Source organism: Macrosteles quadrilineatus, unplaced genomic scaffold (genome assembly GCF_028750875.1).
Source record: "Macrosteles quadrilineatus isolate MER2022 unplaced genomic scaffold, UCM_ALF_1.0 Scaffold_2__2_contigs__length_208266976, whole genome shotgun sequence".
NCBI classification, from domain to species: Eukaryota; Metazoa; Arthropoda; class Insecta; order Hemiptera; family Cicadellidae; genus Macrosteles; species Macrosteles quadrilineatus.
This window is the reverse complement of record NW_026542595.1, coordinates 171,422,199-171,436,327: the sequence shown is the minus strand read 5'-3', so window position 1 is coordinate 171,436,327 and position 14,129 is coordinate 171,422,199. Positions and strand designations below refer to the sequence as shown.

The 14,129-nt window shown below is 35.2% G+C and overlaps 1 protein-coding gene across 1 annotated transcript; it reads right to left on the bottom strand.

Annotated features, from left to right (window-relative positions):
* Positions 1 to 4,063: 4,063 nt before the first annotated feature.
* On the bottom strand, positions 4,064 to 13,329 carry LOC128986845 (vesicular glutamate transporter 1-like). The gene is made up of 9 exons (XM_054407402.1): positions 13,218 to 13,329; positions 9,947 to 10,100; positions 9,350 to 9,583; positions 7,289 to 7,606; positions 6,857 to 6,977; positions 6,229 to 6,362; positions 5,923 to 6,065; positions 4,964 to 5,084; positions 4,064 to 4,437 (listed from the first exon to the last, which is right to left on the bottom strand). The coding sequence occupies exons 1-9, from the start codon at positions 13,241 to 13,243 to the stop codon at positions 4,255 to 4,257; spliced, it is 1,434 nt and encodes a 477-aa protein (XP_054263377.1). The 5' UTR covers positions 13,244 to 13,329; the 3' UTR covers positions 4,064 to 4,254.
* Positions 13,330 to 14,129: the final 800 nt, after the last annotated feature.

The window sequence follows — 14,129 nt, the reverse complement described above, 5'->3', positions numbered from 1 at the left end:
ACACTACACCGCGCATGCGCTATAACTACACCACTGCGACCACAACCTGTACCTCAGTGTGGCAGAGACAGAGGCACAGACTCCGCGTCCCCACTCCTTCCAGTTTGCGGGGAATGTAATTTGTTAAATAGCACAAACTAATGCTGTTTTGAAATAGGGTACTAAACTAAGACACCAAAATGATATTGATATATTGAGTACTTAACAGACTATATTAATTACAAAAAAAAAAAAATTAGCAAAAAACTTAAATGGTAAGATATTTTAGTTTTTTTTAAGCATGTTAAAATTAAAGAGAGCTGTTGTCTACTAGTGATGCTGCCACAGAAGTAGACAACAACCACCAATAACTTTGCACATAGTGAAATCCAATGCAGCTCAGTATTTCAATTCAAATGGTCCAAAAAGGAGAAAATAAGTGTACTATGTGTACTGTATATAATAATATAATTTTATAATAATATTTAATTATATTGACTTAAGTGGTCCAATGCTGGCCATAAAATAATAATAATAATAATGTGTACTGTATAAGTGTAGTGTATAAGTGTCTATACAGTAAAAGTCTGCTAATCCGGCAGCCAATGGTCAGACAATTTCATCAATCCAATACTGGTGTACAGGACCAAACATTTTGTGTATATGCTGTTTTACGCAATTTTTGGCAGAGTTGGGTGTGATTGGTGGACATAGAAAGCGATTAGAAGACGTTGACCGCGAACGGCAGACGTCAAGAACGATCGGCATTTGTAGGGTGCAATTGGAAGACGTTGGGTGCGATCGGAAGACATCGTGAGCCATTGAGTGCGACCGAGAGACATCGGGAGTGATCAAAAGACGTTGGGTGCGATCGGGCGGGTGTGATCGGAAGACGTCATCCGCGATCTGATGACGTCATGAGCGATCGGAAGACGTCGGGCGTGATCGGAAAACGTCGGGTGCGATCGAAAGACGTCGGGCGTGATCGGAAAACGTCGGGTGCGATCGAAAGACGTCGGGCGTGATCGGAAGATGTCGGGAGCCATCGGATGCGATCGGGAGACGTCGTGCGCGATCTGAAGACGTCGGGCGTGATCGGAAGACGTTGGGTGCGATCGGAAGACGTCGGGAGCCATCGGAAGACGTCGGGTGCCATCAGAAGACGTCAGATGCGATCGAGAGACAGCGGGTGCGATCGGGAGACATCGGGGCAAATCATGTAATAAGCTATCATTGTAGGTCTCATAGTAAGTCCTAGATAAGGGACCGTTTTTTTTTTTTCGTTTTGATGTCTCATAAACGCCAAACTCCCATCCGTTCAAATTCAAATATAGACTATGCATTCTGTTCGTTAGTGCAATAGCTTGAGTAAAAATTATCTGATTTTGATGAAATTTGGCTACAACTGAAAACTTACATTTATTGGAACAAGTTCACGAACCAGCATGTTCGAGTTATGGGAACTATGATGTTAGAGAGATTTATGGAATAAAAATTGGTTTTCCCCACTTTTCTTTTATCCCTTTACTTCCCATAGTATCCTTTTGGATACTTAATATTTCTCATTTTTTTACCTCTCTGTAAGTAGAGATTTGAGTCTATACCTCTATGCATTTTGTTTCTAGGCTTATTAGAACGGGTTTTTAATTTTCCTAGTGTTGGCAAGCCTGGAAAAGAACAAAAATATAATTTCAAAGTGATGCAAACCAGGTTTTGACACATCATGAAATTTAAGATTTTCAAGATAAGATTTTTTGTGTTTATAATTAATAATGAAGCTGGGAAAAATTATATTTCACTTCTTTGCACCTTTAGCTACTGAAATATATTTAGAATTATAGTTTTCTGTTACTTACTTTTTATATATTTGGTATAAAATAACTGAATCCAAATGGATACTATGGGAACACAGAGTATGCTGACAATATTCAAAGAGTCCTCTGTGTTCCCATAGTATCCTTTTGGATACAGGTTATTTTTAATAAAAGCTATGGTGTGTCGTCTGTGTTCCCATTGTATCCATATGGATACTGTTTTCTTTTGTATTTTCTTTGATATAAGTCTGTTTTTTAGTCTGCACAATGATAGGCCTATAAGTGTTATAATGCTTGTTTCAGTCCGATATTATAAACCATGATGAAGAAATTGTTGAGTGGCTTATGATGCCATCTAGTGATATTGTAGTAAAGTTTTTTTACATAATATGTCTATTTGTACTCATTCTAAATGAATTTGTTTTAATTGATGAACAAGTAACTTATTTTTCAATTTGATACAACTTTTAAGAAACTTGTATCCATATGGATACTATGGGAGTGTCAAAGAAAAATTAAAATTATTAACGTGTGAACAATGGTACTTAAGGTTTCCATGGTATCCATATGGATACATATTTCTAACTTTTAATTCTATGAGGGAAAATTGAAAAAAAAACACATTTTTAGCCTTAAAATACAAAAAATAAAAAGAAAATGCACAATAAAAATGTGTGTTATTAAATTTCATAATTCCGGGAAGTAAAGGGTTATGGAGGTCTTAAAAAATGTAATGATGGATTGGTAATGTAATGTGTATGAGTTGCGAAATGTGTATATGAGTGAAAATTTAAAAACGTACGTTTTCATGTCCCTGGCCTTTTACTTCGTAGATACTGGATTTGTAGTTTATTATTATGTGTTTTAATATTTTTTGGGACGGGGGCAACATGTTACACACATTTATTTGGTTTTAAATAGGTTCTAGGTATTTTTTTCGTATTTTTAAAGTCTCGAAATTCACGACCATGACGTGTCCCTAGGGTACATTTTCCAACTTTCACGCTGTTTTTAGACTAATTATTCATGCCGAAATATATAAAGCCATATTTTTATGTCATCAATGGTTATTAAACTTACAAAAAAGGAGCATATTATAATTTTATTGTCATTGCAGACTGACTACCATGACAAAATAAGTCTGTCCCTCGATTTGGCGTCACGACCATTTGGGAAAAATTTTCAACTTTGGAGCACGACAGTGGCAAGCCTGGCGTCGATGGAGTCAGTTGGTTTTAGAGACTAGTTCGGGGTGTACGTCAGGATTGTAGTGCCGGTTGTTTTGAGTTGAAAGGAGGAATTACAAGATTAATAAAGGAAAGATTGTGTTTTTTGTAATTTTGGTGTGTCCATGACCGTAGGTAGCCATTCGATGAAGTAGACATGGTGTTAATTTTTGTTTATAAGATATTTCAATTGCTAGATTAACCTAGAAGTCCACTTTGTATCCTCGAACATGAGGTGCAGGGCTACCGCCAGAACAGAGCCAAATAACACATAATTTCACGACCAAAGTTTCACGACCATCGCGGTTTTTTTCACGACCAATCCAGCCTTATGGATTATAGTGTGTTTGGTCGTGACAATAACTTTAGTATAATTGTAAATTGAACAGTTTAGTTCAATTGAAACACATAGTTTTATTATAACTAACAGTATAATTGAAGGATTGTTTGGAAAGATTTAGATTATTCCAGACAATTCACGACCGTACCGCTTGTCCCTGACCATCACGTTTATGATTTCTATCATAAAAATTTCAAAAATTAAAATATCGTCATATTTAAATGTTTTATACACAAAAGAAGCACACCTCTATACAAACATAACGATTTTTCGGGTCTCAGGTAAGTTTTTTCGGAGTAATACAAACTTAAAAAGATTTTATTGGCTTTTTCCTATTTTTTGAGTTTGTTTTATTTTTTTCTAAAAAGACCAAATATACCAAAAGCTCAGTGACCTTTTTATTGTATAATGGTCATAAAAGTAAACTAGTTTATAGCAAAACATAGTTATAAAAATAATATTAACTATTTTAAATATTCATTTAAACGTCCGTTATGGTCGTGACAGGATTTTGTGTTTTTCTACTAAAGATGCTCTTTAAAAAGAAAACTACCAAAGATATTGCGTTACCATGGACATTTTATGAAACTTCAAATGTTAATGAAATAAAAAAAATAATAAAAGTTTTGAAAAAAGGGGGAAAAATTTGCAAAGTGCTTTTCCTGAAAACGTACGTTTTTAAATTTTCACTCATCTAGTGCTTTTTGACAGAAAGGTTAAATTGAGGAAAATCTTGTTTAAGGTTAAAAATATTTGTAGTTATTACTCTTTGCAGTTTTATTAAACCAAATATTTTCTTCTCCCTATAGTATACAATTAAGTAGTAACATTCACAGACTTCACACAGACCTATGTACACATTTACAAATACACTTTTTTACGATTGGTGGATTAATTATCTTGTCTCATTTGGTTTATCATCATAACCTCTATTTTTATAAGTAACAGTGGAAATTTTTGGATCCTTGTCAATGGCCCAAGACTGACGTTCTCCAGAAGCAAAGATAGCGTAGAACAGAGCACCAAAGAGGTAGATGGCGCTGGCTACGTAGAACACTAACTTCCACTCCTGTTCTGTCTGTAAGAACAAAAAAATTAAGGAAAATAAACAATTTTATTTCAAACAATGGCACACAGTTATCTGGACAACTCAAAACTAAAAATACATCTTAACTGGATAATTTGACATTTAGAATATTTGGGAATTTCATTTCTTATAGCGGTAGCTTAGCATTTACCACTACACTTCTTGAATACACTCTTCTGTGCAGAGATAGATTGCTCTAAATAAATAGTTTATACAATTGACAGGCTAGTGATTAACATTGTACTATTTCCAATTCTAAACTTGTAGTTTCAGTGGTGGTTCCAGGGGGAGATTGTTGGAATGGATCCCTTTCCTCGAAATATCAAGGTGGACCCTGGGGTGGACCGATGCTTCTAGGTGTCAAACAAGGTAACTCACATGGTTCTCCCTCCCTTGAGGAGTTCTTGAGATATAACTGAGTACAGTATATTAAAACTTTTAAATTTTACCGGGTATGAGGGGGCACCCCTAACCGCCCCCCCCCCCACCCACACCGCTGTGCCTTTCGTTAACTCACCCTGTTGGTGACCAGGTAGCCAGTGAGAAGAGGGCTCAGTATACCAGGCAGAGTTGCAAATGTGTTGGACAACCCCATAGACAAACCTGCATGTTGGGGCGCAACGTCTAGATGGTTGACACTGCAACAGTGGAACTCTAAGTGTAACTGTATAATTGATGTTAATAATGACTTTATTTTCACAATTAGGAAGAGGTGGGAGAGCTTGAATTGTGTCAGCAGTGCCATCTTAATAAAATTGCTCAAATCAGTCAACTTGGTGTGTAAAATGATTATAGAGGCCTAGTAACCAAGTGTAGGTGGAGAGAATCAAAATGATTAGAATATTAAATTTAGCATCAGGCTGAGTAGTACCAAATGATAGTTGGAAGAGATTTTACCTTGAACTATTTTGTTCTTTGTCAATCTTGATGAGTCTTGAGGTTAGATATTGAGATTTATAGTGAAAAGAGAGGAATACTTTGATAGAGAGAAAAATCGCCAAAAAGTAATTAAGAGTAAAAATAATTGAGTACTTAACCTTTTATTTCTTCAACATCAACACAAAACATTAAAACCAACAATTATACAAAAGCACATATGTTCATTTCATAAAATTCCACAAAGTGTTGGAGACAGACTAAAGGCAAAATAATTCAATAGAATACTTAACATGGTGTATAAAATAAAAATTGCACAATATAATATAATTTTTCAAATTCAAATCAAAGGAGATTTGCCTGGTATGATTTTCAAAAGTCTTTTTTAAGTATTGTTCATTCCTCATAAGAGAAAGAATAATTTGTCTTGATAAAAATGTATTTTTTACCAACAATGTCCTACTCTTGTACGTCATGTTCAAAATAATTGTTCAAATTTTTGTTCTAGTTTTAGTAGGTTTATTGTATTTTTCCACAGCTTAATGTTTCTATGTGATTCCTTTTATTAAGAAAATATAATAGTTTTAGTACCAAGCTCACCCAAAGGCAGCCCAAGCAAAAGCCCCAAATCCAATACCGAGTACAAGACAGACAGTAATGGAAGTAGGAGTCTTCATATGTCCTGCCAAAAACATGGACACCGTCTGGCAAAGAAATGCTGAACAGCAGAAAATCTTTCGAATCTGTAAAAAGTAACATCATAGGTTTCATCAGTTCAAATGATATTGAAATCAGAACTAATCACAAAACACAGTTTGTTTGGGATAAAAAAATTGAGTAAATTTCAAATAGCAGAATATGGAAAATATAGTCGTAATAATTCTCAAAAAATCACATTCCGCTTACCTTTGTTACAGACAAGATCTTGGAGTTTTGAATAAAGTCTGACAGCCTTCCTGAGAATTGCAGGATTGAAGCTACAGCGAGGTATGGCAAGGAGGATATGAATCCTGCTTTTTCAATCTCGAAGTTCAATGTTTCTGAAAATTGATGGATGCAAATAATAAATTACAACTTAAACATTCAAAAATGTAATAATACATTTTCTGAATGTGAAAACCCCCTTAATACTGCAAAACAATCAGCACTAGTGCTACAAGTAAATTTTAGATGAACAGATCTTTGACCAAACACTAATGGTAATGGTAAAACGCCAGATTTTCCTAGGCACGGAAGTGGAGCAAGGAACGCGTAGATTGGAGTGCAGAGAAGCGATTTCATTGGCGGTCCCCTCCATCTCTAGGAAAACAGTACCATTAAATTACTTAGGACAAGCGGAGAATGGACATCGCTCTCCGCTTCCAGGCCTAGGAAAATCCAGCTTAACTGAAAAGTGATTATAAGAAGTGCATCTATAAGTAAAGTTGAATCTTCAGAATGTTTTAAAGTTGCCTATCAAATTTGAATTGTAATTAAATTTTTAAATTTTTTTTGAGTAGAGATAGAATTGTTAAAATTAATTGATTTGACTCACCTCTCATAAAAGTAGGAAGCTGAGTGATGAGTGTATAGTAGCCCCAGTTTTCACACGTGTGTGCAACTACAATGGCCCAAACTGGCATGGAGGTGAGAATCTTCCCCCATGGATGGTGAATCTGGGGCAAATATAGACGCACGAGTACAAATAGTTTGTATCGAAACTAAATACTTCTTTGGTAAACATAGAACAGTTACGCTATCGTTTTTCTTTGGGTATGTAAAATACAATGTATTAATTTTATTTAAGCGTCTTCATGAATAAATACTGACTTGTAGATTTTTTATCTCTATCGTGAGGATTATCATAAGGACAATTTCATTTTTGTCCATTGCCTAGAGAGGTTTTGGTTATTCGGACATTTTTTTCTGGGAGAATCCTAAAAAAAGTGGGATTGGCTTAAAATCTCAAAACATGCAAACTGCCTACCTTCCCATTCTCATCCTTGTTTGAGTGGTTGCCAATGGAGTTTTCAATGTAAGTGAGCTCCTCGTGTGAGATTTTAGGATCAGTCCGTGGAGATTCGTTGACTATGATGAACCAGAAGGCGCACCACACTAAAGCAAGAACTCCTGAGATATAGAACACTGCTTCCCAGCCGAGAGTGTCAGCTATAACCCCAGCAGCAGGCATCGTCACTACTGATCCGAGGAAACTCCCGGAGAAACCGATGGACGCTAAAGTTGAACGTTCTTCTATTGGAGCCCAATGAGCCCATACTTCATGGATACAAGGAAACGTCACTCCCTGCGAGATAGATGTCAATGTTTAAATGCAAATAGATCCATATACAGTCCACTCTTGGTAATTCAAACACTTGATAATTCAAAACTTTCGATAATTCAAAATGAAGGCTCAGTCCCTAGAGAAACTCTCAATATTTCAAATTTTTACCATGCATTTTGATACACTCGGTATTTCAAAGTCCAAATAGAGGGCAGGTCAATTTGTAACACGCAGTAATTCAAAGTTTTGTCGGAAAAACACTCTATAATTCGAAGTAACTCAGTAATTCGAAGTTCGTCGATTGACACTCTATAATTCGAAGTCATGCTGTAATTTGAAGTTTTGTCAAAAAAACATTCTATAAATCAAAGTCACGCAGTAATTCGAAGTTTAGTTGGCAAAACACTCTATAATTCGAAGTGATCTCTTCCTGTTATAACAGGAAACTATACAGTTCAGTACATCCTGTTCCCATGGTAGGCTAGTGTTGGACGTTTTGATGTTTGTTTAGTTAGAGCAGTAGTCTGAGTTAGTTCGCTGACTTGTTTTTCTAAGTTGGCAATCCGATCTCTAGATTGCGCGACATCTCCTTGAGCACAAACGTAGTTGTCGACAGCTGATAGTTCAGCTATTGGCAAAATATATAGCGCTAAATAACAGATTTCTTTGCAACTATGTACATTAACTGAAAAGTAAGCCGTTGATTGTTTAAAAGTGTACTAAAATACGGTATGATGTTTTATTGTAACGTGCTGTACCTTTGTATGTATTAAACAAACTAACTCTCTGTAATTCAAATGGTTTATTTTTCTCCCGATAAATCAAACTCTTGATAATTCAAAACTCTTGATAATTCAAATTTATATGCTTGGCCCACCAATTTCGAATTATCAAGAGTCTACTGTAGATGTTAAATGAATAACCAACCACTCTTGAAATTCTAGTGTATCAAAACTGCTGAATGCTAGAATAAGGCTGTGAAAAATTGATTCCATGGCCATTAAATTAAATCAAATGGCCATGGAATTAAATAATCTATTGTATACTTATCATTTTTAACAGGACCAGTTTTGATCTCTTTTATGTGTGATTACGTGTCTGAAAACACAAGGTTATGTTGTCTCCTGTGGTTTTTCTTTCCGTTTAACTTTTGAAGTATTTAAGCCATCCAAAAAGAACCCAATTGTAAATTTATGCGTGTCATGACAGGATCGCAAAACTTCGCAAAAGGTTATTTATGGGAAATGTCTGCAAAATCCCTTATTTAAAGGGAGGTTATGCCACCTAATATTTTTTCACATAGCCATTCATCTCACAATTTTAATTTTTTTTTCTTGTAACTCCATTTACATCACATTTTCACCTCATCATATCTCCTGTCATTTATTTATTTATTGGATTTGATAAAAAATGTTATGTTTGGACGCAACTACAGTCGACGCACAGGCTCGCTGCCCATGTCGGCTTATTCCCTATTAGCATGTACGGTTTTTTTTTTAACATAGATGTAATGTAAAGGTTAATTTTATTTTATTCTTTTAAATTCACTTATGTTTTTTTTCTTCCTTTATATATTTGTGTACATATTCTGTAAATAATTTGTTGGAATAAAGAAATAATTCATTCATTCATTCATTCGAGGTGAATATAAACACTTTCCATAACTCAAATTGAATTTAAAACAAAGCAGGGAGGATAACAATTACCGGTACCAACAATAACTATAAATATTATTACTTTGAGCATTCAATCTTCTGTACCAACCTCAAAGATGCCCTCCATGGCTCTGACCACCAGCAGTATGATGACGTTGGTCTTGGCCAGTGGTGGAGATATGAGAGTCAGTAGTGCAGTTACTAAAATTCCGATTCCAAACACTCTGGCTCCTCCATACCTAGAGGCTAACCACCCTCCTAGTAGCTGGGTGAGGATGTATCCGTAGAAGAAGGAGCTCAGTAGGATTCCCTCTGATTTGGAGTCTGATGCAAAGTCTTGCCTCTGTGCAGAAAATCAGCTGTAACTTTCAATCAACGGATGATATGTAAATGTAAAATCTTACCCTAAGTGTCAATTATCCAACCTTAAAATGGCTGTCTGCAAAGGTGGTTAAGCGAAATATGAAAATTATTGCAAACCTGTTAAAAATCATAAATAAGTCAACGTTCTTTGTTGTAAAACATATTTTTGGCTTTAAGTTTGTCACTCATTAAAAATTACAAACTTTTCCATTTCTAATCCATAGTCAAAAATTACAAAAAAAGTTACAAAGTAAAAGCACCACTACAGTAATTGTAGGATGAAAGAAAGTGAACGTATGTTATTAATTGAAAAAGAATATACTAGTTCGCTTGATGTACTTACTTGAATGACTGTACCATTTGCAAGGGTGACATTGTAAGCTGACGTCATCGCTACTATAGCCACACTCAGGTTTACGCGGAGACTGTACACGTTGACAAATCCAATGAACACAAGAAAGGTGACAAGATAACGACGCCTCTTCCAAAACATCCATCTGGTGATCAGAAAAATAATGTTGATCCTGTTTTAGGGTTTTTTTTTTCCAATGCCAAACGACATTACACAAATTTAATAGCCTCAAATAATGGCTGATATGGATGGAAAAGGAAGAACTCAGGGTGATACAGAAGATAAAGATAGAGGATGAGACATTTTTGGTGCGGCAATTTATACTATTATGGTCCTCTTAGTAAGGAATTAATGTAAAGTACACCTGGGTAGAAAACAAAAATTCCCCCTTCCCTCTTATCCAGTTCACAGGCTAAGACTTCCAGAACTATCAATCGTTTGTGGCTGCCCATGTAGCACAGATGGTTGGGCCAACGTTGGCCAACTGTGGGACAGTTGGTCGATGGTTGGTTGGAGCTTCCACAACCAACCAACCGTTGTCCAACTGTATATCTCGTAGTTGGGCCAACCAATATTTACAACTGTGGACCAACATTGGTTCATTGTTAATGAAATACATTAATATGCATTGCTGGGTATCATACATCAAGCCAACCGTTGTCCAACCGTTTTTCACTCCGTTGGACCAACAAAAGATACTTTTGTTGGACCAACGATGGTCCATAGTTGAGTTTACACGACTTTCATTCTCTGGGTCTAGCTTTCACAACATAATTATAAATAAAATATCTGGTATTACAATACCTTTATCAGTTCCAAAAGTTTGCAAAAGTTTTTGGAACTGATAAAGGTATTGTAAAACCAGATATTTTATATATTACAGTTCCGGGGCTACAACAATGAATTTTAATAATTATAATAATGCAAATATTTTTTAAATTAATATTCTTTAACTTATTTGCAACAATTTAAGGGGAAAGAGTAATTAATCATATAACAGGCAATTATAATAGCATTAATAATCTAACAGTAATTAATTAATCTATATTCAAATACCAGTATCCTCTCTAACTCCAAAAAAAATAACTACTTATGATGCCTTAACAGATTAACAGAATCATATTATACTGTGTAGTATCAAAAATGTTTGAAGTATTGCGACCATTGCAACTGTCGGCTACTCTTTCACCACTTGAAAACTCTCCATATCAACAATCACAGATAGCTCAGTGGTAAAGTAAGAGGCTCATAAGTCGAAGGACCCGGGTTCGAGACCCGTCTGGGCCAAAAAATTTTGTTCTAGTTTTTTTTCAAAATTTGTTTTTATGAACTATTTAATCAATTTACTTAACTAATAATTATGCTTTTCGTACTAAATCTTTATTATTTTGTGTGAAATAAAACGGTTGGACAATGGTTGGCTGGAAAACAGTTTAAAGAGGTGACATTTCTACCGTTGGCCAACTGTGTGGCTCCACAATTTACCAACGTTGGCCCAACCATCTGTGCTACATGGGTGCTGTAGAGGTTTCCCATTTCATATCTCTTTGCTTTTAAATCCACATAGTTTAGGTCATCGATTTGATTTTGTCGACACTTCAACCAACGGAAGCAGTTGACACACATGTTAATTCAAATCAAATCAAATCAAATTGCCTTTATTCTTGAGCGCTTCTCAATGCAATATTGGTTTACAGAATAACTCACGTCACTAAAACTAAACATTTACAAGTCAAATATGGCTGGCAACCGACCAGCAGAATCCCGGAAAGAGGATATGTGTTCCCGCTTATGAAGTCCGTAGACAAAACAAACTGCGTAGTTTAATTTATTGTATGTAGCCTTCAGATCAAATTTGCTACAACAGCATTTTGTTGAAGTCAATTCTTATGCCTTTCTTTAGCAATTCATACCATAAGAATAAGTGTGTATTTCATAAATGAGCAATGAATTTACAGTAATTGTTGTGTTTATTTCTTTTAAGGTACTCTAACATTTTTAACGCTCCTATCACACTACACAGTTTCCGCTGTACAGTTAAAAACGCACGGGTAATTTCAGTTTTTAGTATTGTAAAAAAGAGTATGGAAGCTTTCACACATGAAGGCGATGGCAAAAACCCGTCTTGCAGCCGTCCACACTGAAGAGGACGGTTGTTGCGCCGTGGCCGCGAGTGATGCAAGTAAATGCAAGCTTACATACTGCACAGATTTTAATCCAACGGGAGCCCACCAGCCAGTGCAAATAGATCAGCTGTGCAATGTTTATAGTTTACAATCCGACCTGTCAATTGGACACTGTTTATGTTTATTGTTACTTTGTAAACATATTCATCTCACCGTCCAGAAATACATTGAAATTATTCAACGTTACCAATCAAAATTATTACGTAAAATTGTCAATGCACCTTGGTTTGTTACCAACAGAACACTTCACAATGATCTTCAAATTCAAACAGTCAAAGAAGAAATTACAAAATCTAGTGAAAAATACATTATAAAATTGGAAAATCATTCAAATCATCTTGCACTTAATTTATTGGACAATCACAACACCATTTACAGACTGAAGCGACATACGATATTGGACCTTACCATTCAGATTCGGCTAAGTGTTATCTAAATTCTCCTTTTTGTTAGCTAGTGTTGATAGTGGTCAATCACTAGCTCATGTTCTTCAAGTTATTTTTGTATTACTATTTATATCATTTGCTTATTGTTAAACTTAAACAGATTGTAACTTAAATTAAATAAAGTTAAAATAAAAAATCTCACCGTACAGTCAGAAACCGTGTAATGTGAAAGAAACATAGAAACCGCGTAAATTCATACAGTTTTCAACCGAACAATGGAAAACATGCAGTGTGAAAGGAGCAATCAAAACTGACTGGAGGAATTTCCAATTTTGTAAGATAATACGCAGCTCCCAGAGGAATAGTTATTTAAGAGTTTGATTGTATATCCCAGTTTCAAAAACAATACAGCATTGATTAAATACTTTGTTCTGAGTTCTTAAGTGATGAGTCATTTTATTATCTAATGCAATTATATGGATTTATTAACCACTAGGCAAACAAGGTAGTTTAATTTTAATAATTTATAGAGCTAAAAAGATGTGCACACACTAAATCTGCAAACAAATAGTCCAATGGCACATTTATGGTTCATGATATCAGTGTGAGTGCAGAGCCTTTTACTCAAAAAGTTGTGAGGAATTATAATTTTTTCTGAAGTTTTTAATTTGAAATTATTCACTAACTTACGTTGGATAAGAAGTAGAAGGCCTCATATTGTGTAGGAGGTAGATGTACTATATAAATATGTAGTCATTATTTTACTGCTGGGAGAAAAAAACTCCTAAAGCATGAGCAAGCATTCACACTTTAGCAGCCCACACTTGGTAAAGTCATAATAACTCCTTTAACAATAGAGGAAATATGGAACTATTTGAACAAGTACCCAATACAACTGTTTTGCCTTCATTGTTTAGCAAGATGGTGTTTGGGAAAACAAACTACGTGTGTATAAAAGTAAAAACTGTTTCCATAATTGGTAGGAAAATTTTACCTGCGTTCCTATAGGAATATAATTTCTCTTTCCAACTAAAGAACAATGTTAGATAGTAAATAATATAGGGTTTGACCCAGCGCATAAAATAACATGATGACTGGGTGACACAAGTGTCGCCCAGTGCTGAGATTTTGTTGCCCAGTGGCTATGGGTGGTGCCGGCATATTTTTTTTAATGATTCACATTTTAAATCTATCGGAATTTACAAAGCATTTAAAAAATAACATTTGGTAAATATTTTATAGTATTTAGCTATGATTTTGGCCCAAGAGGTCGTAAAGGGATTCTTGGCCTGTTACAACGTTCTAGAATACGTAATTAAGTGATATTATAAGGACTATTTAAAAGCAAATATAATAGAAAAATTCATTAAAAGATAAGTAGAAATGTGTGATTTTCACTTTAATTTATGCACAAATTTCCAGGAGAGAACCCCCGGACCCCCCTTTTTGATGGGGGGGGGTATCCGTACCCCCAGACCCCCAAGTCCGCAGCGCCACTGTCGCCCAGTGGAAATCCCTTAACAGGGAATGCTCTGGTTGACCATTCCCTAAAAAAACTTTAAAAACTTAAACACAAAAGTAAAAACCTTTAAAACATCCATT

What these genes read in the sequence shown, in the direction of transcription:
- LOC128986845 (XM_054407402.1), bottom strand. Translation starts at nt 13,243, where the DNA reads ATGAGGCCTTCTACTTCTTATCCAAC. An exon ending in CCATGGAGGGCATCTTTGAG is followed by an intron (nt 7,607 to 9,349) that starts GTTGGTACAGAA and finishes TCTATCTCGCAG; the next exon opens with GGAGTGACGTTTCCTTGTAT. An exon ending in ACAAGGATGAGAATGGGAAG is followed by an intron (nt 6,978 to 7,288) that starts GTAGGCAGTTTG and finishes TATTTGCCCCAG; the next exon opens with ATTCACCATCCATGGGGGAA.